We start from the raw sequence: 24,931 nt of genomic DNA on the forward strand, positions 1-24,931 counted from the left end.
TACTGTCATTATTATTTTGGAATTCACTTCTTTGCCTTAAAAAGTGAAGGCAGCTTCTCACATCCTGCATCCCGCCCCCTGCCCCTCAATAACTTCAGCAGCCACTTAGTAAAGCTGAGGCATGGATTGAAAAAGCATAAAATGTCTGAAATGGATTGGAGGTAAAGCGTTTGCCAGAACTGCCTAACTGCTTCTGCATTTACTGCACACACACAGTGCAAGTTGTCTTAACCCTGCCCACAGCTGAAGGTCAAGTTCTTTGTTGCCTTTTCGTCATCACAGGGTGTTTGGGGGCATTTAGGTTTTGAAGACTGACAGAGCCTTTCTCAGGTCGGGTTCTATGAGGACTGGTCCCTGTGGAAGCCGCCTCACTGGCCTCCGCATGCGTCGCCCCCACCCTCACCCTCAGCCGAGCCAGCACAGGGCATCCAGAGCTCAGAAGCTAACGTTCCTGTCCGTAGGGACACCCTCGGCTGCCTGTCCCGAGTCTGATACTGACCATGAACCACGCTGCACCTACTGGCTTCAGCGTCTTAGACTCTGTGCCAAGTCCAAGGGTAAGACTCAAAAGTGCAGCTTAATAAGACGATACAATCATTGCAAACCTAATTAAAAGAGTAAAACAAACCATCCGGAGTGTGTGGTCGGTGCCCAGCATGGGAATCTCCTTTCTTGCCTGTTCTATAGCTGACGGTGAGTGGGCTTCACCCTCCACACCCATTGACTGGCTTCTTTCAGACCCCTGAATGTCGGCGGCACTTGGCTTCACAGAAGAGACCATGCTGTCTGGCTTTTGCTCACTTGCTCAACAGACATTCCAGTTTCCTGGTAAATGCGTGATCTGTTAAATACCAAGAGGGGCTGAAATCCCAAGGTGCGATCTTCCCACGTTTGGGCCACCAGCACCACTGGAGACTAACAAAGGATGACAGAAACAGGACACGCACATAAACAGGCTGCAGCTACCTACACCAGGAAGGGGGTCAGTTTCCTTCCCGCTGAAAATTGTGACACCACCTTAACTTCATCCAAGCTGCCATGTGTAATTAATCAAGATGGCCAAGCATTCTGGGCTAAACTTGGTTTTCTATTTGCACCATACACCAAAATCCCAGTTTAAGGAAAACACAGGGCCACTTGGAGAACTTTAAATAATCTATTTTAACAAGTATACATGACATAGAAGACTACAAAGCGATTAGTTCACCAACATCTAGTGTGCGCCTGGTCTGTCAGTCATTCGGTCATGTCCGACTCTTTTTCGACCCTGTGAACTGCAGCCTGCCAGGCTCCTCTGTCCATGGGATTCTCCACGCAAGAATACTGGAGCTGGTTGCTATGCCCTCCTCCAAAGGATCTTCCCCACCCAAGGACTGAACCTGGGTCTCCCGCATTGCAGGCAGATTCTTTACAGTCTGAGCCACCAGGGAAACCCCACATTTACATTCACAAAATGTTAACAATGGGACATTCCACAAAAACATGCTGAACGCATTCAAACAGGGTGGGAAAAAGATAAGGAAGCCAAGTGGAGTTTGTGAGCCCAAATAAATAGTGTCAGCAAGGTGAGGGAGACGAGCAGGGTCTTTGTGCAGAATTCCTGGGAGAAGAGGTCACAGAGAAGACAGAAGCTACACTTGCGAGCAGCTCCCTGGTCTATCAGCAGTGACATGGCAATGACAAAATCACCGACCCAGGGTGTTCAGGAAACCTTTGAAACATGAACATGCAGCGAACAACACGTCTACTGGAAAAAAGGCGAGTCCAGTTGCTGAAGGTATAAAAGCTGATGGTGAAGAACATGGGACCTGTCTGTTCACATGACACTTTCCATGGCAACAGAAAATCCCACCATCCTTTTAGAAAGGAAAAGCCGACTTGGAAGGGCAGCAACGCCGTGACTTTTAACCGCGGTTCCACCTGTGGCAGGACTATCCCTTCCAGGATCCCTAGACCATGGAATCGACACAGCACAGGCTGTGTCACCCAGGCACAACACAGCCCAGCTGGGTGCCCGCTGCCCCAAGGGGAGACTCCCTCCTTCCTCCACCAACAAAATCCTGAAGTGGGTCCCCAGGGGGCCTCTGGAGTCTGGTTTTCCCTGTAAAGATCAGGGTGGAGGGAGAAGGCCCCACTGAAGAGGTCCCCGGTCCACTGGCTTCTTCCCATCAGCAGGGCCGCCAATCTAGCAGCTGCCGGCACCACCCATCATAACCTTGAAACCCTGGGGCCACGTCCTTCAGAAGCCACATCCTCCTCCAGGTGGCCGGTCAGTCTTCCCCAGGACCGCAGTCTGAGCAGAAACGTGGAATGTGTCACTTAAAGGACCTCCTACCCCTTAAAGGAGAAGCTCTCTCCTCCTGCAGGGGCACTAGGGCATCTCTTTAGAGTGACTCAGAGTTATCAGTCCAGTATTAGGTGTTTCTGGGGTGGGGTCAGCCATCTCATGCTACGGAACTTGCTCTCAACGCTCTCTGGCCTGGAAGCCTGCAATTTTACTTTTCAGCCAATTGTGGTATACTCAACATACTACACGGAGTAGGCAATGGCACCCACTCCAGTACTCTTGCCTGGAAAATCCCATGGACGGAGGAGCCTGGTGGGCTGCAGTCCATGGGGTCGCTAAGAGTCAGGCACGACTGAGCGACTTCACTTTCACTTTTCTCTTTCATGCATTGGAGAAGGAAATGGCAACCCACTCCAGTATTCTTGCCTAGAGAATCCTAGGGACGGGGGAGCCTGTTGGGCTGCCGTCTACGGGGTCGCACAGAGTCGGACACGACTAAAGTGACTTAGCAGCAGCAGCAACATACTACAACTGGGTGAATGGCCCTCTGACTCAGAGTAATAGACTAATTTTGGAAAAGGGAGCTATAAGGTCAAGAGGAGATCATGACAGAGGTTAAGAGGATAGCACAAATTAAAATCCATCAGAAAGGATAAAGCTGGTCTGGGAACATATTGCACGAAGATCACTATGCAGCCAAGTTCAATTTGAACAAGAAGTGCTAGTTGCACTGGCATAGATATAACTAGGAGACACACAACTGCTGGGTCACATGACTAGCAAACCGTTAGGCCTGCTTTTCACAATGTCCTGATGAAGTGAAAAAAGTGAAAGCTGCTCAGTCCTGTCTGACTCTTTGCCACTCCATGGACTGTAGCCCACCAGGCCCCTCTGTCCATGGAATTCTCCAGGCCAGAACACTGGGGTGGGTAGCCGTTCCCTTCTCCAGGGGATCTTCCTAACCCAGGGATCAAACCCAGGTCTCCTGCATTGCAGGCGGATTCTTACCACGTGAGCCAGGAGGGAAGCCGCTATGTCATGCTAAGTGAGTGCAAATGATTCCAGCTGAGATCAAGGAGCAGGGAGACTATTTCAGGAGGTTCCTGTTTGATTATCTTTTTTTAAATACACACACTGAACAATGGGAATAGGAAGCATAATGAATGACTGGACTGATGAATGATCCTAACTTTAGCATATGGGGGGTGGGGGTAGGGTAGGAAGACAGTCTAGAGCGCTCACTATACACAGGTGACCAAGCAGATCCACCTGGGAAACCTGCCTGCTGACACTGGAGACAGAAGGCTCTGAGTCTGGGTCTCCCACGTAGGAGTCTGCATAACCGAGCCTGAGTCCAGTTCTACAGAGATGGGTTCAGAATGGGCAGCCTCCTGGGGAGGCGATGGTGCCAGGGGCCCAGCCTGCTCTGCTGCACAACCGTGAAATCAGACGATGCTGGAAGTGGACACAGATTCCTCCTGTGGGGGCCGGCAGCTTTCCACATCATTGCTGGGGTAGGACTTCAAAAGCCTTTTGATGCTTTGAGGTCTGGCAACCCACTCCAGTGCTCTTGCCTGGAGAATCCTAGTGACAGGGGAGCCTGGTGGGTTGTTGTCCATGGGGTTGCACAGAGTAGGACATGACTGAAGCGACTTAGCAGCAGTAGCAGCAGCAGCAGCAGCAAAGACCTAAGTCAGAGGCCCTGCCCCAGGAGGGAGGGGTGTTTGGGGTCATTACTTGCTTTTTATAAATCACTGCCCAGCGCTGTAGTTCTGGGATCCATGAGAGTCCCCCTCCTCTCCCAGATGTGGAGCCCACCCCACCCCACCGCCCCCCGCCCCGTCCCCAGTGACTGGGCAGCTGCCCCTGTGCTTACTGCAGGTGATCTGGCACCTTCTGACGGGTTTCCAGGCTTCAGGGAGAAAGGGCTCAAAACAGAGAAGAGTGGGATGAGAAGATGGTGCCTGTGGTCAGGCTACTGGGAAACTTGCAGCCAGTCCCCAGAGAGGGCTGCCCACTGGCAACAGGGCTGTGAACCACGGGGCAGCCGCCCAGGGCCGAGGGGACCACCCACGGTAATGCCACCAGAGAGCAGGGTGGCCAACCTGCCAGGACTGTGTGTGCATCTTGACGAGGGGGACCTGGCTTTGTCATCAGTATCCTCAGCAACACGCTTCACCCCCTCTGGCCTCAGACTCCTCATCGCTATCGAGGGGGTGGTCCTAACGTCTTCCTTCTCAAGTGTGTTGGGAGGGATTCATGAGATAATACATGTCACCTGATTGGCAGAGGGTCTAATATACTAATCCCTTGTTTTCAGCTATCAGTACTATCTGAACCCAATTAATATCAATTCTCAGTGGAGTAGGATCCATTTCAAAGCTCTTGCCTCACATCGTCCAAGGAAGAGGGTGAGGGCCATGCAGGAAAGAGAGAAAGAGAGAGTGTTTGTCTTTGTGCAGGCTTATTTTAGACTGGGATTGTCCCCTCCTCAGCTGCGATCAATGGGCCTTCACAATAGCAGGAAGCCACGATGTCCTGACTGTCATAACAAGACCCTGCCCCTCCGGCCGGTCTCTAAGGGAGGATCCATAATGATGATGTCCAGTCATCCAGTGTTTAGTTTTTTCAAACAAAGCAGGAAGAGCAAGCTGGGACCCAGTAAACCAATAAGTAAGGCAGATTACTCCAGAAGTTTCCTATTTTCTCTGTAATAAGCATATATCCTTATGGATACAGGCTTCCCATATCCATATGGGAAAAGAATCTGCCTGCAATGCAGGAGACCTGGTTTTGATTCATGGGTTGGGAAGATCCCCTGGAGAAGGGAATGCTACCCACTCCAGTATTCCTTCCTAGAGAATTCCATGGACAGATGATCCTGGCAAGCTACAGTCCATGGGGTCGCAAAGAGTTGGACACAGCTGAGCGACTAACACACTTATGGATATATACGGGGGTTTCTTAGCTTGTTAACTAACCTAGTTCTCTAGTTAAAGAAGAAACTCATCACCAACAAGTCTCCTCTTGGTGGTAATGTGGCTCTTAGGCAAATGGAGCCCCAGGCTGCACTTTGCTGTCTTCCCACTAATTCTGGAAGCGCCACCCTCCCATCACTGTTTTCTCTGAAGTCTTCCTGGTAATTCTGAGACACCTGTTCACGCTGTTCTTCCTGAAATCTCATGTTCAAACAGTCCAACCTGATTCTTCTTGGGAAAATACGGTGACAGAAGAGGAACACGGGAATGTGTGCAGAGAGAGGACCAGCGTCCAGGCTTCTGGAAGCTTACACTGCTGACGAACAAGAACAAAGTACCCCAGGAGAAGAGTTTACAACAAGACAGTGGGGAAACAGAAGGTCTGAATCCTCACGTGTGTGGCTGAGACACCAGCTCACACAACTCATACTTTGCTCGGTGAAGAGGTCAAGTTAACAAGGCCTCAGTTCAGTTCAGTTCAGTCGTTCAGTCGTGTCCAATGCTTTGCGATCCTAACACTTAGGAAATGAAGCAAGGAGATGAAACAAGACCAGTGATGTTTGTGGAAGTGTCATTCTGTACAGAGAAAGAGATACATGGAACCAGATGTTAAACTCGAGACATCCCTTTTTAGGAAAGCCATTATAAGCAAGATGGGATTTGAGAGAAGCTTAAAAAGCCTCCAAAAAGGAACTGTTTACTGAATCCAGTAGCACCACCTAAAACGATGTTCACTGAGCAGATGGAAGCCTCCCCAGACCCCACATCAGAGACCCTCCCAGACTGCGGAGTCTCTAATCAGTCACGACTGCTGATGAGAGCAGATAATTACAAGCTAGTCTCATGGTTAACTAGCACAAACTTCAGCCAGGATTTCTGGGGTAAGCAGAGAAGAGTTTATTATGGTACAACTTTCAGATTCAAACCTCTGCTATGTTATGTTATTTTACAGCTTCCTCCAATTATAACATTTGAAAGGGAACACAGTAAGGAAACAGAGAATGCCTGATAACAGTGCTTTACAAGTTTCATGGGAGCAAGCTGTTCTGTGTCCCCGGTTTTATTTTCCTTAAGCGTTTTCCTGGATACAACCAGCTTATACGTGAGAAACTCTAAGGCGATGGTACTTATCAGTCTTATCATCCTCCTCCCTCAGGAGTCCTGAAGTTCCAGCCACGCCCCAGAAGACAGCGATGGTGCCCCCACCCGTGTGGCCTGGCATCACTGCCCGGCTCTGGCCTGGGAGCACAGATGTGGTCCTTGTGCAGCTCCCTAGACAGGAAGGGGTGAGGCCGTGCTGGGGAGCTGATCCCCCACCTGCGAGCAGTGGGAGGGGACGAGGAAGTGAGGATGGTCCAGCCCGGGGATGGCCCCGCCAGCGAGGGTGTGGCCAGGTCCAGTGTCTCTGGAGCCAGAGCCTGGCTTCCCTCCACGGAAGCACTGAGCAAGTGGCCCCTGCAGAGTCACTGACATTCCCTGGGCTCCGCGCTCTTGGCTATAATGACATTGCTAACGTGCCTGCCAGAATAAAATAAAACAGCCCAGTCCCCTTCCAGCCCCTGCGGCCTTCCAAGCCGTCCCCAGGAGGTCCACGGGGTGCTGAGGGACACAGTGCAGGACCTCATGAGAAACTGCAGGTGAGGGGTCCTCATGATGCCTTCAGGTCACCCTGATGCCCAGGAGTTGGGTAGCACCTCCTGGGCCCTATCGCCAGACCCCTCCCCGACCAGACCTGGACGCTAGGCCAGTGGGGTCACTGTGGGGACCAGTGACTGAAGGCTGGGATGAGGCCAAGCACCGCTGATCCATGCAGATTCAGAATTCCCAGAAGCCAGAGAATTTGGCTTCACAGGTTGAAGCCTTAACTATTTATCTCCTATTTAGTTATTTCCCCTCAGAGCACGTTTCTCCTGAAAGGGAAAAATAATTCTCCTCCTGCCTACCTTTCCGTTTGCCTCTTGTTTCCAGCTCTCTAATGGCCACTGAAAAAGAAAATGTCTCTTCATTTCAGCCTGGGAAGCCCAGCAGCAGGTCTCCGAGGTGCTGGGCACTGGCATGGGTCTTTGCCAACATGTGTGCACTGTCTCTCTCTACCCTACAAGACAACCTTCAACCCCGAAGCTCAACACCTCCCAAGTCGACCAGCCGACCTCAGAATTGGGAGGGAATGGCCGGATCTGTCAGAACTCCGTGGAGGGACAAAGCCATGCTGGCGACGCTCTCAAACCAGCTGAGGCCCTCATTCGAGACAGGAGGAAAGGCACCCGAGGGTCAGACAGAGGCTGGGCTGCAGGGCCTTGCAGTCCTCAGGCCCCCTGACTACAGGGGGCTGGGGAGTCCTGGGCAAGCTGTGGACGGGGCAGGGGCCTCACTGTCCTCAGAGAATCCTAAAGGGATTGTGTTGCCCCCACCACCCAGGACCCAACCCTGATCTCTGATTCAGCCTTCAGGACTGAGAGGACCCCACACGTGGCACGTTCATAGGGATTCTACCACCACCATCTTTTCACCTCCTTAGAAACTGAGCCTTCGGCTCCTCGATGGTTGTCACGAGGCTGGAAGGATGAACTGAACCTCGGAGCTTATCCTGAGCACCCTGTGTGTGCAGCACTGGAGTGAGCTCTGTGGGACACATGGGGCAGGGGGGTAGCGGGCAACCTCGGCACCCCGAAATCCAGGGTGGGAGGTACAGGTACACTCTGCAGAGAACCGGAAGCCCAGGAGGCAGAGTAACACCCAGCGTTTGTGTGGTAGAAGTGAAGGCTGTCCTGACCCTCGGCCAAGGCACCCACAAGCGCCCTCTTCCAAAGTCCATGGCAGGCAGGCTTTTCAGGGACTGAGACTGCCAAGACCGGGGCCCAAGGCAGCAGTAGACACAAGGGCAAGTTCTGAAGCAGCTTCAGTTCCTTCTCCATCCCTCCTGAACCTGCCCCATCGGCGACAACACTAGCCCTCCCTGAAGAGGTGGGTCTGGGTAGTAACGCAAACCTGTGTCAGCTCCACAGGGCGTGAAGAGGCGCCCTCCCCTTGGGGAGTACTCCATGACCAAGGGGTTGACCACTCTGACTTGGAAAAGCAAGACCCCTCCCCTTTTTGCCTGAAGGCTGTCGACCAACAAGAAAGATTCTCCCTGTGGACAGACAGGTAACTTGAAACCACAGGAGGCCATTCATCCCCTTTGGACTTGACTCACGGTCCTGTTTGCGTGTTGGTTTGTTGCCTTAAACACAGGCCTCTGCTTCCACTTGTAGACAGAGGCCCCCCCCACCAGCCTAAGCCTAGTCCCCACGTAGCATTAAAGACAAACACAGCTTTAGGAAGCAATGACAAAGGTTCCTCCAGGTTAAAACTGCTGGCTGTGGGCTGCAGGGTTTGTGGCGAGCTGCCCAAATTCCCTCCTATTTACCTCCCTCCCCATCCCCTGGCCAGTCCACCCTCTTTTTCAGTTGTAAGAAAACACCCACAGATGCAGCTGTATTGAGACAAGATGCCCACCTCAGGGCCTGAGCGTTGGGAAAAGATGGGTTGGAGGCCAGTGGAATGACATGAATATGAGAGAAGAGAGGATTTGCTTTTGCCCAAGTGTAGGGGAGCACAGGCGTCTCGCAATGCTGTAACGTACGAGGTATTGGAACGCATCTGTATTTCAGGTACGTACAGGTGCTTCAACTCTGTAAGGTACTGGAACGTGTCAGCAAGGAGGCTGGATGTGCTTGGAGTGTGCCTGACATAAACTGGCCTTTCTAGAGTTTTTACATGATTCCTGGCTGGGGAGACATGAAGAAACTATGAGGGAACAAGGAGGCTGAGGATGAAAATGCCGCATTGGCAGAAGAGAATCCACTCACATGTCACTGCGCTGAAGGCTTCACACATCTGACCCTGCACTGGGTGCCACCGAGCATCCCAGATGCTCCAGGGAAGATGCAGCCCTGCCACTCAGTTCCCCTCCCTCCCAGGCCCCGGCCACACAGAAATGGTGGCCAGGATGCACGTGTACATCTGCTACCAGACCCCCGGGGCCAAGGGAGCTGGAGGGTCCTGGTGGAGCTTACCCAGCCTCGGAGATCCTGGCAGCGGCAGCAGCGCTGGGGCGCGCCCCGTGGCCCCTTGGCCCGAGGCGGCGGCTCTTGGGGTCGCTCAGGAGGCCAGTCCCCGGAGAGGCCTTGCCCTGGGGGTGGGCGGTGGGGCCATCCTCGCAGCCGTTTAGCAGGCTGGGACCTGCAGGTGCCGCAGTCCTCGCGGGCTGTCGCCCCTTGCCATCATCCTCGCGCGGGGCTGGCAGCTTCCTCGACAGCTTGTAGCCGTGGGAGATCAGCAGGTCTTCGACACTGTACATAGTGCTCTGGCCGCATCAAAGCGCCACCGTGGTGACCGTCGTGGTGGCAGGGCCCACGCTGTGGGGACAAGGAGAGTGTCTTGTAAGCTGTGGACGATGCCCCCAGCGCTCCTGTACCTCCTCCCTCCAGGACCCTGACCACACGGCACCCTGGTCACGGTGCCTGCAGTGAAAGGGAAGAGGAGGGGGCTTCTCCATCTCACTCAGACAGAGGTGGAGGCAGGAGGGCTGCCCTCCCGGGGTTGGGTGAGATGGTCCCTTCTGGACCAGAGAGGGAGCATTTGATCTTGGATTCCACAGAGCCAGGATGGGGGACTGACTCTGGGGACCCCTCCCCAGACGGTCACCACTTGCAGGAAAGTCCAGAACAGCATTTAAGCCACGGAATGATGACCAGTGTCCCCTGCCCCAGACCTCTAAAGACAACACACACAGGAGAGAGGTCAAAATAAAGAGACTCGGAAGCTGCAATTACTACTCCACATTGCTAAAAAGAGAAACCCCCAGGGGCCAGCTCCATCTTATTATCTTCCCCGCTTTCATCTCGCAGACACACCTTTTGGTCCAAAAGGGCAAGGCAAGATCTTTAATCAACCCAGGGTTATGATGCACTTTGGCAGAAGCAATCTGGGTGGGTAATGAGCCACCAAAAATAGATCCTAAGTCTTTCAGCTCATAATGAGAAACGCTAAGCCTACACAGCCCGTGCACTACACAATTCCAAACTTCTTCCCACACCGAACTTCGAAGAGTCAGATTTCTCTCCAGTTTATCTTGGGGAGACAGTCTGCACCTCTGAACCCAGGGGTGTCCACATCCGAGTCCTGCCAGGGTGCATGAATTCAACAGCAGCAATGATTCAAAAACACACAGTCCTAAGACAATGGCACCAGCCAAGAAGAATGAAAGTGAACAGGGAACCTACATGAAAGCGCCTGTGTGTGCAGAGGTGGGGCTGTTGCGTTTATTTTCACAAGGGAGCATCTCTTCTCCCAAGACCTCCTGTTGCTAACGGGGTGGGAGGCAGTTTGGTCAGTCCTGCTGCTGCCTCCCCAGGGGCCTCGAGGCAGGCCTGGGTGAGCTGCACAGGAGAGGCAGGCCTGGAAGAACACGGCTGCTCCAGCCCCTCTCGGCTGCTGGACGGAAATAGCAACTATCAGCAGTGGCAGCCCCTGCAAACAATGGCCAGGAAATGCCTGCCCCCAAGTGCAGGTGAAAGGGGGGCCCCTGTGCTTCCTGCCGGTGGGGCCTCTCCCTGGAGCTCATCACAGGATCCTGCTGACTGTGCCGGCCCTCGGCACACACTGGGCTCCAGCAGCAGCCAAATTGCAGCCGGCAGAGAAGGCAGGAAAGATCAGGCTCTGGAAGCCTGTGGTTCTCTATCAAGTCCCCACGTTATGGAAAATCCACACGCTCCTGCAGGGACTGTAGTAGGAGAAGCATTTCCACAGCAACTCGGCTAGTCTCAGTGCTACGCTCAAGCTCCATGTCTTCTAGGGGCTGGCACAAGACGGACAGAGAAATGGCAGGACCAAAGGGGCGAGCATTTGTTCTCTGAGTTCACTGTTCTGATCCCCAGGCTGGGCCTGCAGAGGACAGGGATCCCATCACAAACCCAGGGCTGCGGGAACATCAAGGCAAGGACTGCTTCGTTCAATGCTAGGACCCAGCATCCGGCATATAGTATGTGCTCAATTAATCACTGTCGAATGACGGCACAGTGGGAGAAAGGGATGTTTGAGCTAGATTTTGAAGAATGATTAGGAGCTCACTGAATAAACTGCACGTGCACATGTGTATGAGATGGGGAACTAACATTTAAAATAGATTCAGGGTACAGTCATCCCAGGGGGAAAGAATGACACAGCAACAGAATCCTGCAGGTGAGACTGTGGGTTCCCAGACTCAGTGTCACACATACAGTTGGCACCATGGTCAGAGTTCAGGTCTGAGGACACTCAGCTTCTTCCTGTTACCACATCAGGCTCTTTAAAAGCAAAGCAAAGTTCACAGCACCCTAGCTGGCCACCCATTACACAGAGGAGCAGGCCAGCATCAGTGACAGAATCCACTATGAGGGTGGTAAGAAGCAATGACCTTCCAGAAAAACGCCTGAGGGTCACTGTCCTCCTGGGGATAGGTGAGCTGGTCCATGCTGCCTCTGTCTGCAAGGTAAGTACACTTTGCAAACCCTTAAACGGTACAACAGATCAGGCCCAACCATGAATATCTTTCCTACAAACTCGTAAGAACTGTCCTTGGCCTTACAGGTCTGAAGTCAAACGTGCATTGATGTAGGGGGACTCTTAACTTGGTGTCACAGAGGCCAGCAGCCTGTGGGGGGCAGGAGGACGAAGCACACCAGCTTCAGCACTCAGGGTGCAGGCCTCACGAGAGGGGATGACCCACAGCACAGGCCCCATGGCCCAGATGAGGGGTGCCCCCAATCCCCAGAGGACTCCTTCCTTTGGCCGACACCCACCACCTCTTGGACCCTATCTCAGAGCCTGACTTCTACCTCATTTCCAGCCCCATGTCAAACATTGTCGCTCCCAGCAGACAAGACTTCTCAACAGCCTCGTGGCCCATCCAGTCCTTTTTGTATTCAGCATCCTTCCTGTAATATCCTTCCCTACCATGGATGGACCAGCGCATCTCTAACACATCTGTCCCATGGCCACCAGGAGGGGATGCCAAGGAGCTGAGGAGGAGAGGAGTCCTTTCAAAGTCCCCGCCCAGCCCTGAGGCAGCAGCCTTCCAAATCAAAGGTATTCGAGGCCACCCCCAACCCACTACCCAAAGGGATGCTGTTCAGAGAAGCACACAACAAAATTGGACCTAAGTGTAAATTATTAGAACATGGTATTTCACAACTTGGAAAGATGTGTGTGTATGATGGGCCCTCGTGGCACCAACATCCGGGTCATCATAAATCTGAGGGTAAACTTTTCAGTCAGGCCTCTGTATACGGAGTCCCTCTGTATACGGAGTCCCTCCGTATGCGTATCTGAGGTTCCTCGGCCACAGGTTCAACCAAGCCTCAGCCAGGCCGGCTTATACCCTGTAAGCAGGCGCTTACTGAAAAGAATCTGGCCCCACGCAGGTCAAACCCGAGTTCTTCAAGGGCCACTTGAGTTAAAACAGCATGGGCTTGGAATGAGCCCTTTCATCCCCAAGTGGTGCTGACACCAGCCCTGGCTGTGGTCCAAGAAGCAAGTCATTAGCTGCACGAAACCTCAGTTTTCCAATCTGCAAAATGGCAGGGCCACTCACATCTGTCTTCCCAGACTGTTTCAAGGGCCACACGTTGTTGTTCAGTTGCCAAGTGGTGTCCGACTCTTTGCACCCCAGGAACTGAAGCACGCCAGGCTTCCCAAGGGCTATGTAAGTACATGTAAAAGCGTAAATCACACACAATCTGAGATAGCATTTATCATGCAGCAATGGCGCATCCATCTCTGAACAGCTACCTGTCCTCATGGAAAGCTTTCACCATAGTTATTCGCTGTGACCACTGGACCGTTCCCTGATTCCTCGTGTATTACTTGGACTGTGACTTGATTCCCAAAGTCAAGCCCACTTTTTATCTCCCAGACATCTGTCTTCCAAGAAGGGGTACTTCTGTCACCATCCGAGTCACCCAGGACAGCAAATGTTATTTCACAGAGTCCAGAACCTGCACACGCACATTCTGAGGGCTTGGGATACGCCGGGCATTTACACTGTAATGATGAACGAGACCCATTCTTTGCTCTTGAGAAGTTTACTGCAGCGACAGCAGGAGAACAGGCCAAGGAAACACGGCACATGCGTGTGTTAGTGACAGGAGCTTGCCTGCTCCCTATAGCGTCAGCACTGGACCCTCACCCAGTCTCAGGGAGTCAGGACGGCCTCTGGAAGAGCATGTCAAAGCCAAACAAACCCTTCAGGGAGAAGCTGTGCTGTGAGGTCACCCTGAAAGGATGCTTCTCCAGCCAGTTCACATAAGAAATGTCTTCCTTTGCTACTTTGTCACCTTGCATCAAATACTGAGTGGAACATCTAAGAAGAGCGGCCCAGGCAGTGCTGGTGCCCAGATATGTTCTCAGGGACAGACTCCTGAGAACACAAGGACCAGAGACTAAGGAGCCCACTTCCAGTAACTCATTCATTTTATGACTAAATGCAAGGCAGACAATTAAGATAAGGGTACACATGTTGGGCTTTCCTGGTGGCTTGGTGGTAAAGAATCTGCCTGCCAACGCAGGAGACACGTGTTCGATCCCTGGTCCAGGAAGATCCCACGTGCCTTGGAACAACCAAGCCCGTGCGCCACATCTGCTGAGCCTGTGCTCTAGAGGCTGGGAGCCGCGACCGCTGAAGCCCACACATCCTGGGGCCTGTGCTCTGCAACGAGAGAAGCCACCGCCGGGAGAAGCCTGCACACCACAACCAAGAGTAGCCCCTGCTCGCCGTAACTGCAGAAAGGCCCCCACAGCAATGAAGACCAGCACAGCCAAAAATAAATAAAATTATTAAAAAAAAATACTCATGTTAACAGAACAGTCCATCAAGGCCTGTAGTGAGGAGTTCCTGGCTGGGAGGGTCTTAAGTGGAGGTCAAGGCAATGAATTTGCAAATTCTATTGTTTTTACAGCCACCCACTGAAGGTGTGCACACATATTTACCCTCACATTCTGAGGGGCACTGTAGTATTTTCTATTCTATTTCACTTTTGAAAAATGCTGGTCACTACACACTAAATTTGATGTCACAGTAATTGATCAGAACCCAGCGTTTGGAAAGCACTAATGGAGAAATCAGTCCTGTGCTGGTCAGGACGCTGGACTAGATGACCCCTGAAATTCTGTCCAGTTCAACGATCCTATCAATCGATGAGAAATTCCTTAACAAGTTCCTTGCTTTGTTCTCAATAGCAAAATACAGCTGTTCTATCTGATCGAAAATTTCCTTTCCAAGAAAAGTCACAGCAACTAAGTGAAGCTGCTTTCCCACTCTTAAGAGCATAAGATGAAAAGAAAGAAATCTTCTGAAGGGAAAGTCCTGGCTCCTGCTTCCTTCCTCTACCTGTGATCCACCTGGGGCTTGAGACCCGAGGCCTCGGAACACAGCATCACTGGTTGACAGATAAAGCCAGCATCGTGGAAGGTGCCAAGGAACCCTCAGGATGAACTGTACCTAGAGTACTGCAGCTTTTGTTCTCTTTTTGGTTTGAAAGAGCCAGGAAGCAGACTTTTGTCTCTTTTGAGTCCACTACGGCTCTTTGCATCTTTTCCTATACTATTCTCTGCCCCATATATTCCTGGAGTAAGCCCATCATTTCAAAGACAAAACAGAGAAAGCAGTTTAAAAACCCTACCACCCTAATAAGAAACCTGACAGTCTGGCAGAAGGGACATGTGTCCTGGTGGGTCTCCTTCCCGGGGTGGCGTGTGTTCAGCTGTTTCTTCTCATCTCGGGTGGAACCTACCTGCAGACTTCCTCCCACCTGATCTGGGTGAAAACGGAGCAGATCAGTGTGCTTTCTTGATAGAAAGGCTTCCTTCTATCAAGCTTCTGCTTGGTAGATGGCTGTTACCATAGGACTTAACTTCCAAGCCTCAGTTTTCTAAATGGATCGTCACTTACTCCAAAGACAAGTACGTGGTATCTAGCAGCTATTAGGATGTCAGGCTGGTAATTCCTACTGGACTTGGTGGCACTGTTCGATGATGCCAAAGAGAAACCCGGCCCGACCCAGCAGCGGGGCTTCCCAGGCGGCTCAGTGATAAAGAACCCGCCTGCCAATGCAGGAGACACAAGAGACATGGGTTCGAGCTCTGGGTTGGGAAGATCCCAGAGAAGGAAGTGGCAACCCACTCCAGTATTCTTGCCTGGGAAATCCCTTGGACAGAGGAGTCTGGTGGGATACAGTCCATGGGGTCGCAAAGAGTTGGACACAACTTAGCGACTAAACACAACAACAGATCCGGACCCCCGGCTCAGAGAACGTCTCCCCTGGTTATACAACTGGAGTTGAGTGACACAGTCATTCGATGGAAGCAAACTCTGTAGACAGTGTACAGAAAGAAGGCAAACTGGATTTACAACAAGTCTCTTTCTATAGGAGAAAACTTTTGTGCTCAGTGTATAACAACACTCCAAAAACCAGTTAGGCGAAAGGCAAACTTCAGCTTTTCCCCCTCTGTTCTGTTATGAAAATGCATACTTACAAGCGTCAAAACTAACACAATGGGAGAAATGGTGAAGGAAACAAAGCACGGGGAACATGGAGCTGGGTGAGAAGTCTGCCTTCAGCCTACAGTTCTCTTGTTCACTTCGACAGGACTGGTTTAAATTAAAGTCACGAGAGGAGACCCAAAGAGAAATGCTTATGGCATGCAGGCTCTAAGTTAGGTGGTTTAAAGGGGAACCCAGGGAGAGGAATCACGAATGCTGAACAGCCGAGCTTCCCAGGCTGGGTTTTTTTCTATTGATTCATTACATCACTAGATTTATAGTCGATCATTTTTTTCCCCCTTGAGGACGCTTGGGATAAGTGGTAAGATGCTCAAATGCCCTCCAGGAGATGCGTAAGGAACATCTTCCAATTTGTGGTTAATTTATACCCCCCCTCCCGGCCACAACCCTCCTTAAACAGAGAAGGAAGAGCCTGTTCTCTGAGCTCAGAATAGCAGCACACGAGAGATAACAACATCATCCATCCCCCGAGCATCTGTGATGTGCCAGCCACTCTGCTGGCTGCCTGGCACTCTTTATTTTCCACTCCCAGGAACCGTCCAGCTGTAGATAGGAATGTCTCCATTTTACAGACAAGAAAACCGAGGCTGAGAGTCCAAGGTTACAGTTTGCAGGCACAGATCCAAGGGTCAAACCAAGGTCTGTCTAGCTTCAAAGCTCATGCTACTATTTTAGGCTCTAAATTTCCTTCCTTAATAGCAACAGAAGTTTCCCAGTTTACCAAATAATGCATAAAATATAAATAAGAAAGGATAGAAGGCATCGTGGAATAAAGATGAAATACAATAATAAAAACGAGAAAACACCTTTATTCTCTTGGGCTAGGATGGCTCTTTGAGGTGACCCTTGCCTTGTACACACCAAGCACACACACAGCAATGCACACACACACGTACATGCACACACACAAGGTTGACGCTTCACTTCACTACAATGTCTTGATGGCAATACTAACACTGACTTCTAAACATGCAAATAACATGATTCATTCACAAATACACCACGTGATGCTCTGTGACCTTCAGCAGACCTTTCAATTATTTGGGGTTCCAGGCTCTCCACCAGGGACCTGGAGTTCTCATGAAACCCACTGTGTGAAGCTGAAAAGCAGACAAACTACATCTATGAAAAATGGGAGGGGAGCTTGTAACTTTTGTAAAAAACGAAGTTCTAAGAGAAAAAAAATTATCTACATAGTAATATCCACTGTTCTCTGCAGTGTTAATACGATCCGGACTTGAATGAGTGGACTGTGGGAAACCACCGCAGGGTCTGGGCAGATAAAGGAAAGGCGCTTGACAGTGACTCTGGCAGGAGAGCGAAGGAATAACGTGGGCAGAACAGGACAGATGTGTGGACAAACAGTCACAAGTCCCTTCGATTGTAATGTGCATGGATGGATGGGAGGGCGGGAGATAAGAAAAAAGGAAAGCAATGAGTGTAAATTCCCAGGGAAGAAGTACAGTGAATTTTGGTCTTGGTGACTAAAGAAATCATCCTCTTGTTATGAGAAACACAGAAATCGGAAACAACGTTCAGCTGGAGATGATGACGGGTCATTTGATTTTGATTTAACCAACTTATTCCTGCAAAATTTTCTTGTGCCCAGATCATTCTTCAATGGCTTTTCATCAGAATTCTTGTCCTTTCCAGAGAACCCGAATGAGACCACAGTAAGCCATCTTCCTGTGTGGTGGGCTTCTAAGTTCTGTCCTTATCAGCCGTATCCTTTCTATTCAGGCTGAAGGGATGCTGATAACAGCTCATAGCATTTGGGCATGGACTGGAATTGTCCACCCCCTCGCTGTAGGGATGAATTTCCATCCCGCCACGGTGGCTTAATACACAACTGCTGTGGGAACTGAGCCTAAAACAGTGCCTAGGAGAACCTATGGGTTTCAGTCTTCTTCCCAAAAAGTGCATTAAGAAGGCTGAACTAGAGGATCTTCTGGGTCCTTCCAGCTCTAGAGACGGCCCCCTCTCTGGCCTCTTCTTCCCTGTGATGAGCAGCATGCATTTTTCAGTTAGCTCAGTGGAGAGAATACAGCTTGTATCCATGGCACAGAACAAAGCTAACTGGGTCACAGGAAGATAGACCCTCTGACCTTGGCCTGGTTAGCAGCACCCATACAGAGGCCAGCCCAGAGAGCAGAGCTAAGCGGCCACACAGTGAGAGAAGAGGGCAGTGGGGAGGGCTAGGGGAGTCCACCACCCAGGATCGCCCACCCCAAGAGACCTGGAGCGCAGCCACGCCCACTAACTGCAACTTGCTTTGCACCAAGTGTGCAGGCCCTGGGCTCTGAAGACATGGAGATACAGAAGAAGCCCCCATCAACACCCTCCGCTGTGAAGCTTCTAAGCTGGGAGGCATTACTGAAGTCACAGGCGCCCTCATCACTAGAGGTCGAGCCTCGCAAATGAATGTCATCTACACAGGCTCCACTGCCCACCCCCATCCCATCTGTAAAAATATGTGTTCTCCTCATATTGGCAGTTCTCAGGCTCAAAACAGTGAAATGAAACAAAATATTAGTAAACTCACAAAATCAACCAGCACCTTTCTTCCTTTTAAACATCTGCCTAGAACTGCAAACTAAGAAAGAGACAAATACTCAATTAAAAATATCAAACAAATGTTCACCCTCACCTGAGATAAAAGATATGCAAATTAAACCCCAAAGCCACTATTCCCTTCTCACATTACTGAAGTTTCTAGAAAGCAATAGCTTTTGTTAAGGGCATGGTGAATGAGCTGTCAGGGTTCTCCCATTTGTGAGTGTATGAGTGGGGTTGGTGGGGGTGTGTGTGTGGGGGATAGGTCTGTATGTAAACGACTATTTCCTTTCTTAAAAATGATTAATGCTATAAAATCTTTAAAAATCTGAAACCCTATAGACTAATAATCTCACTTCTCGGGATCCATCCTAATGAAATAATCAGAGATACATACAAAGTTTTATATAAGGATACTTACCCAAGTTTTAATTATGATAATAATTTTTTAAAAAGCTAGATTAAACAGTCATTTAAGGGACAGCTAAAAAATTCTAGTACCTCCATGTGGAAGATTATAATATGCACACATGTGTATAAAATGATGTTTTTAGATATTGAATGGTACAGGGAGAAAATGCTCATGGCATCATGTTAAATAATAAAGACAGGACACAAAAGCCTAGATTCAGTGTATATAATACCAATTCCATCTAAATACATACAAATACAGCCTGGGGAGAAACACCGAGAGGAAACACACCATAACAGCAACAGTGGTACTGGAGTCTAAGTTTTTTAAAAATGCCCTTATTTATACTTTCCTGTGTTTATGATATTCAGTCATGAAATATATTAGATCGAACCACATGAAGCTGCCATTTTACAGGTAAAAAATGGTCAAATAGCGGCATTTTCTTATACTTACTCTTTCATCATAAGGGGAAAAAAGAACTTAACAAAAAGCTACATATAGGAAAGATTAAGAGAAAATATCTTCAAAAACATACTGCATATTTCAAGACTCAATGAGAATAAGAGAGACACAGAAGAGAAGAATAAATGAAAAGTAAATTACATAAGGTTTGAAGAGTTTAGGATATGGTATTTATGTCTTATCTGCTACCAAGAGATACTTAACCTGAATCTAGCAGGCTTAAAATCCCAATCTGCTGATAAAATTGAATACAAGATCCCAAGTAGCATTCTAAAGGTCCTGATGAGATGTTGGTACTACAAAACCTAAGGCTTCTCTCTTGTATTCATTGACATTCCACCCTTAAGATGTAATTAGTCCTTCAAATTGTTGGCAGTTGACTATAAATATTTCTTCAACCGACAATTTTTCGGTCTAATGTTGTGATTAACATACAACAAAGTACTTTCTTTAAACAAGAGGTAAATAGCCAAGATACAAAACAAACCAGACTGAGGCAGGCTGCTAATTGATGCACAGATTTTTAATACTCTCTACAGCTTTTTTTCTTTTCTTGGATGGCAGAGTCATGGATTTTATTATGAGCAATAGGATTGCCATTTCCCTTTCCAGTCTTAATAATTAAATAAAGACACTGTCGTCACCACACCACAGAGGGATGACCACCTCTGCCAGGGCCCTCAAGTGGTCACAATCTCCTAAGATATAAAAGGCATATTGACTGTGAAGTTGTGGTTTTAGTGGGGCAGCCATCTCGGAGCTAAGTTTCTTTAAGGTGGCAAAAACAAAACAAACAAACAAAACAAAAAAAGAGATGGAAATCTTGGATCTAAGATCAAGAGTTTCCTGGAAACTAACCTTGCTGTGTTGGGTTGGTATTAAGGCACTGATTCAAAACGAGAAGAAAGGACAGTGCCAAACATTATGGAGTTCTTTTTTTTTTTTTTTTTTGGTAAATATTACCTTTTTAAACTTTGTCTCTTCCCCTACCACCTGTATGAACACACACACATACACATTCACACACACTCGCGCTCTGCTGTCTTCTTTTTTATTTATTTATTTATTTATTTATTTTCTTTTTTTTTTTCCTGCTGTCTTCTTTCACCTCTAAATTCTATCACACAATTACTGCTTTGGAGACCTCAACCATTTTTAAGAGACTCTAAGTATCTCATTAACGTTTCTGAAAGATAAGCAGTCATTAAGAAAAGAGGACTGCAATTGGATAACATTTTCTAAATCTTCTGGAATTGTTGACTATCTGCAAAAACAACTGTAAAACTTACAATAGGTTAAAATTAAATTCCACTATCATCACAGATGTCAAATTCCACACATAAAGATTCCTAAAATAATCTCTTAAACTTACAACACACTAGTTTTGCTTTTAAATATCTTTAGAATGAAACAGTCAAGGTTTTATAAAAATGTCAAAGTTTAAATGAACTTGTATAATTCTTATGTTATTCATTTTCTAATTATGAAAGTCATATAATATTATTCTAGAAGTAAACACTGAAAAATTCAGTGTTTAACTAGAAAGTAGAAGTTGCCTCAAACTCCACTGTGTCAAGAGATAACCATCTGGTTTCTATTTCTCCAACTAGTCTTCCTATGTACAGTTGCTTTCGCTCACTCCCTTTCCCCCCCCCTTTCCTCTTTGAAATATTTATCTTGGTGTCTTCATAATAGTATCTAAATTCTTATATTTCCATACAGAAAAAAAGCAAGCTGAATAGGCAACTCCAGAGAGAGAACCAGAAAGCAACAAGCCACGAGGCTATTTAGTGGTCTGATACAAGGTTTTGTCATTTCGGCCAGGCTGTTCTCAACTATATTATCTATAGACAGTTTCTAGGAAATATATTTGGTCAAAGAAAGTTAAGGTAGAAAGTCAAATTTTAAACAAAATACCACAAATTCAAATCAAGGTAATTGAGGTTTTAGCATCTGGGTGGTTCCCATATTCAATGACATGAAAGGTTTAAGGGCTGTATCAAAGCATTGGCGACTGTTCTCAGCCTGCTGGCTTTAGCAACTGAGTGCCCCTCATCATTCCTGAAGTCGGCCAGCCCTCATAACAAAGACCAATAACAAAGTTTCAGTGAATGAGATAACCCTTGCCATCCAAAAGGTGAAAAACAACATCTGCTGAAAAACCAAATGAACTGCAGTGACGGGTTCAGCAATCGGCCTGGAGGATTTCAGAGACATGGTCTTTGCCTCTGGAAAGAAAAAACACAACAGAACAATTGTCTCAATCCCACGCTCTGAGTTCTAAACTCTCTTTAGATCAATTAGCATGAAGTCCTGCCAAGCTCATTGTTAGAGAAACTCTGGGCTCCTACAGCCCCATGGTGTTAAACTGTCCTCCAAACTAGAGGGCTCTGCAGCAAGGACAATGAGGACTTGATGGGGGCGCAGACTCCTTGGGTTTCCTTTGCTGATAGCCATTTCTAGGATTTATTTTTAAACTGCATTGAAAAAAATTAGACTCCAAGCATCTTTTCAAAGATTTTTTTTTAATTGAAAAACTGGTCCTTATTTATTCTCCTGTGTACCTCCAATCTCCAGTTACCTTTTATAGCTAAAATTTTACAGCCAAATGTTTCTGTAATCTGTGACTTACTCAGATCCCTTATTAGATAACGGTGATTAGCTGTCAAGACCTCCAGAGCATGTGGACACCCCGGCATCTTAAGTTATGTTCTAAGGAAGTGGGAAGACAGAATTTTTTTTCTTTCTGGCACAGGCTTCCTCCACCCACCCAATCCCCCTAAATCTCTTGGGCCTGCCAAGGGCCTGACCTTCCGATCTCTGCAGAAGAGGGTGAAGTTTGGCGGGAGGAAGGCCCAGTAGATGAAGGCCCTCTGTTCAACAAATATTTGCTCACCCCTCCAGTGGGAGGGAAACCATTTTCTATAAGCTGCCTGCCTTGAGTAACACTTGGAGCCCTTCAGGAGGCTTGTTCAGCTGGTGGCCTAGAATTAGACACCTAATATCAAGGTAAACATAAAATCCAAACCCACAGAACATTATGGAAAACCAAACGAATTTGCCACACTTCCCAGGTCACATCAAAGCCAACACAAGTTCCTGGAAATAAGAGTCTGCGTGAAACTTCCAAAAAACCTTTTCACTCGCCTCTGCCTTGCTGGACGGTCTTAGTCCAGTTATCTTAAATTCTAAAACTACCTGACCTAGGACGACACTTCCCTGAAGTTTTGCCCACTCCAACTACTGAGTCTGCAATTTTTGTCCACGCATTTCTGGCTGCCTGAACCCCCGTTCCACTCCCCCTCCCGTCTTCCAACCCTCCACTCAAACCCCCACCCCTCCCACCCCCCCCCACCCCTCCCACCCCCCCCCACCCCTCCCACCCCCCCCCCCACCCCTGTCTCTATTTGCAAATCTGAAAAGACAAAAAAGCCAGGGAAGGGAGAAAACCTCCTAGTTGTGTGGTCCTCACCGCTCCACCCTCTCCCCAAGACAGGCCAGGCGACCAGATCTGGGGAGGGAGATGCTGATGGGGGTGGGACGGGGACGCAGGGGATAGGAGACTGGGTGGCAGGGTGTGGGTGTGGGCGGCTGGGGGTGGGGACCTGCCTAAGCTAATTCCCCAAAGTCCTCGCTCCTAGAGAGTGCGGATGGGCAAGGGCTAGGGTGTAACCAGGTGGCGCTGGCAGAAAGTTCCCGGGTTTTTTTTTTTTTTTTTTTTTTCTTCAGTAGCGGAATCACAGCTTCTTTTTCAAACCCCTAGAAGAATCCGCGGCGCCAGTGACAGGGGGCCAAAGCGGCGCTCTCAGCTGTAAGTGCTGAGGTCATTGCGGTCGGGTCTTCTAGGAAATCCCTGGTTTTCGGGGTGAACTGATGGCGACTGGGGGTGTGGACACGCAGGGTGCGCGCGGGAGACCCAGGACCGGCGGGCGGGCTCCGGATCGCAGAAGTGGGCTTAACGGATTTACAGCGCTCTTAGGCGGGGCTCTTTCCTTTCTCCCACCCTGTTTTCCTTTTTCTCTCTTTGGCTTCAGCGCCAGCCGCCTGGGGGAGGGCCGGGCGGCCGCGCGCACGGCAGAGAGGCAGCGGCGATTAGCACCCTAATCCCGGCCCTGACCCCCCGGCGGTGGGCGCGCGGGCCGGGCGGAGACGGGGCGGGGCGGGGGCGCGGCCGCCGGCTCCCTACGTCCCGCGGGCAGGTCCCAGCAGCCGCGGGTGGGGGCGCCAGTGGGAACTGGGGGCCCCGGGGACCCCACGCAGCGGCTGTCAGTTCCCCGCGGTGGAGATGCCCGGGAAGTCGGAGGGCGCAGGGGAAGAAGCGGGTGGGCTGGACCCGGGCGGTGGCCCGGACGCCGGGAGCTGGGCAGCGACCCCCGCCTCCCGACCCCCCGCCGCCCCGACCCAGCATGGAGGGGCGAGGGGAGCGCCAACGCCCACCGCGGCCCTCGGCGCCTACAGGTTAGCGCGAGCCCGGGGCCGGGCACCTGAGGGCGGGGACTCGTCCCCCGCGACCCAGCAGAGGGGCGCCCCCCGCCCAAGGCTGCGGGGCTGGGCGCCACGCCGGGGGCTCCGGACTGGGGGCGGACATCCCCCCCGCCCCGCTCTGGGGAGGGCGCCGACCTGACCCACGTCCGGGCTGGAGAAGTTGGGGGGCGAGCGCGGGAGGCTGGGGCGAGGCCCACGGGGTGCTGAGGGAGCGGACTAGGTGGACGAAGGGAGTCAGGAGGGGAGACAGACGCCGGGACTTACCGAGCGGCTCCCTCATGCTGCCCTGCGCTGTCGCCGCCGCTCCGGCCGGCCGGGGAACAGCGCGACCCGCCCCGCTCGCAGCCTCTGCGGCCGAGCATGCCCGGAGCCGCCGCCGCCGCCGCCCCGCTCTCCGCGGCCCCGCCCATCACCCCGCCCTCCGCGACCCAGCACCCCGCCCATAGCCCCGCCCCCGCGGCCTCGCGATCCCCGCCCCGCCCATCGCTCCACCCCGCGCGCTCCGCCCCGCCCTGTCCGACGAGCGGCCTCCAGGCTCTGCTCTCTGGCGGGAGGGCAGCACCCGGGCAGGGGCGGACGGGTAGCCAAAGGCACAGGCCTGCTCCGGCCCCGCCTACGGCACAGGTGAATTGGTCACCTTTCCCTCTTTCCGGTCACTTGGGTTTGGGCAGCTTCAACGCTGTATGAATGTCCATACACATGTATGCATACGTACACTGCCACACAGAGATGCACACAGCCACACACACACACACACACACACACACACACACACACACACACACACACACACATAGACACACACTTTCACAAAAACATACACGCAGGGAAGGTGTGAAGAGCAGAAGACAGTGACAACAGCTTAGTGCTTGGAATCTCCTAAAGCAGACTGCTGAGTATCTTAGCTAGAGGCTTGGGGAACCTTTACAGGTCAGCTGCTCAGTCCTGTCTTTTGGTGGATGAGGAAATGGGAAGCCAGGAGAAGGCAGAGGTCAGGCAGAGTGAACACATACTGCTCCCGCCTCTCCACCTCCCTCATAGCCACAATCAGACTGCTGCCAGGTCTGCTCACAGGCAAAAGTCCTTGTACTTTGGAGGGCAGAGAAAAGACAAAACGTTCAACTGCTGATGAGTCATGGAGAGGGCGATGGTATTGGCTAAGTTCAGTTCAC

General features: G+C 50.4%; 1 protein-coding gene across 5 annotated transcripts in view; it reads right to left on the reverse strand.

Annotated features, from left to right (window-relative positions):
• Positions 1 to 24,133, reverse strand: part of KIAA1462 (KIAA1462 ortholog) — a 37,812-nt gene extending 13,679 nt beyond the window's left edge. For all 5 annotated transcript variants that reach the window (XR_001918998.1, XM_018057202.1, XM_018057201.1 and 2 more), the window contains exons 1-2: positions 24,024 to 24,133; positions 9,321 to 9,662 (exon numbers count right to left, since the gene is read on the reverse strand). Coding sequence is in view for 4 of the 5 variants with exons in the window: in XM_018057202.1 (XP_017912691.1) it covers positions 9,321 to 9,604 (284 nt within the window). In the remaining variant the exon portion in view is untranslated. The remainder of the gene's footprint in view (positions 1 to 9,320; positions 9,663 to 24,023) is intronic.

The sequence above is a fragment of the Capra hircus genome, chromosome 13 (genome assembly GCF_001704415.2).
Source record: "Capra hircus breed San Clemente chromosome 13, ASM170441v1, whole genome shotgun sequence".
NCBI lineage: Eukaryota > Metazoa > Chordata > Mammalia > Artiodactyla > Bovidae > Capra > Capra hircus.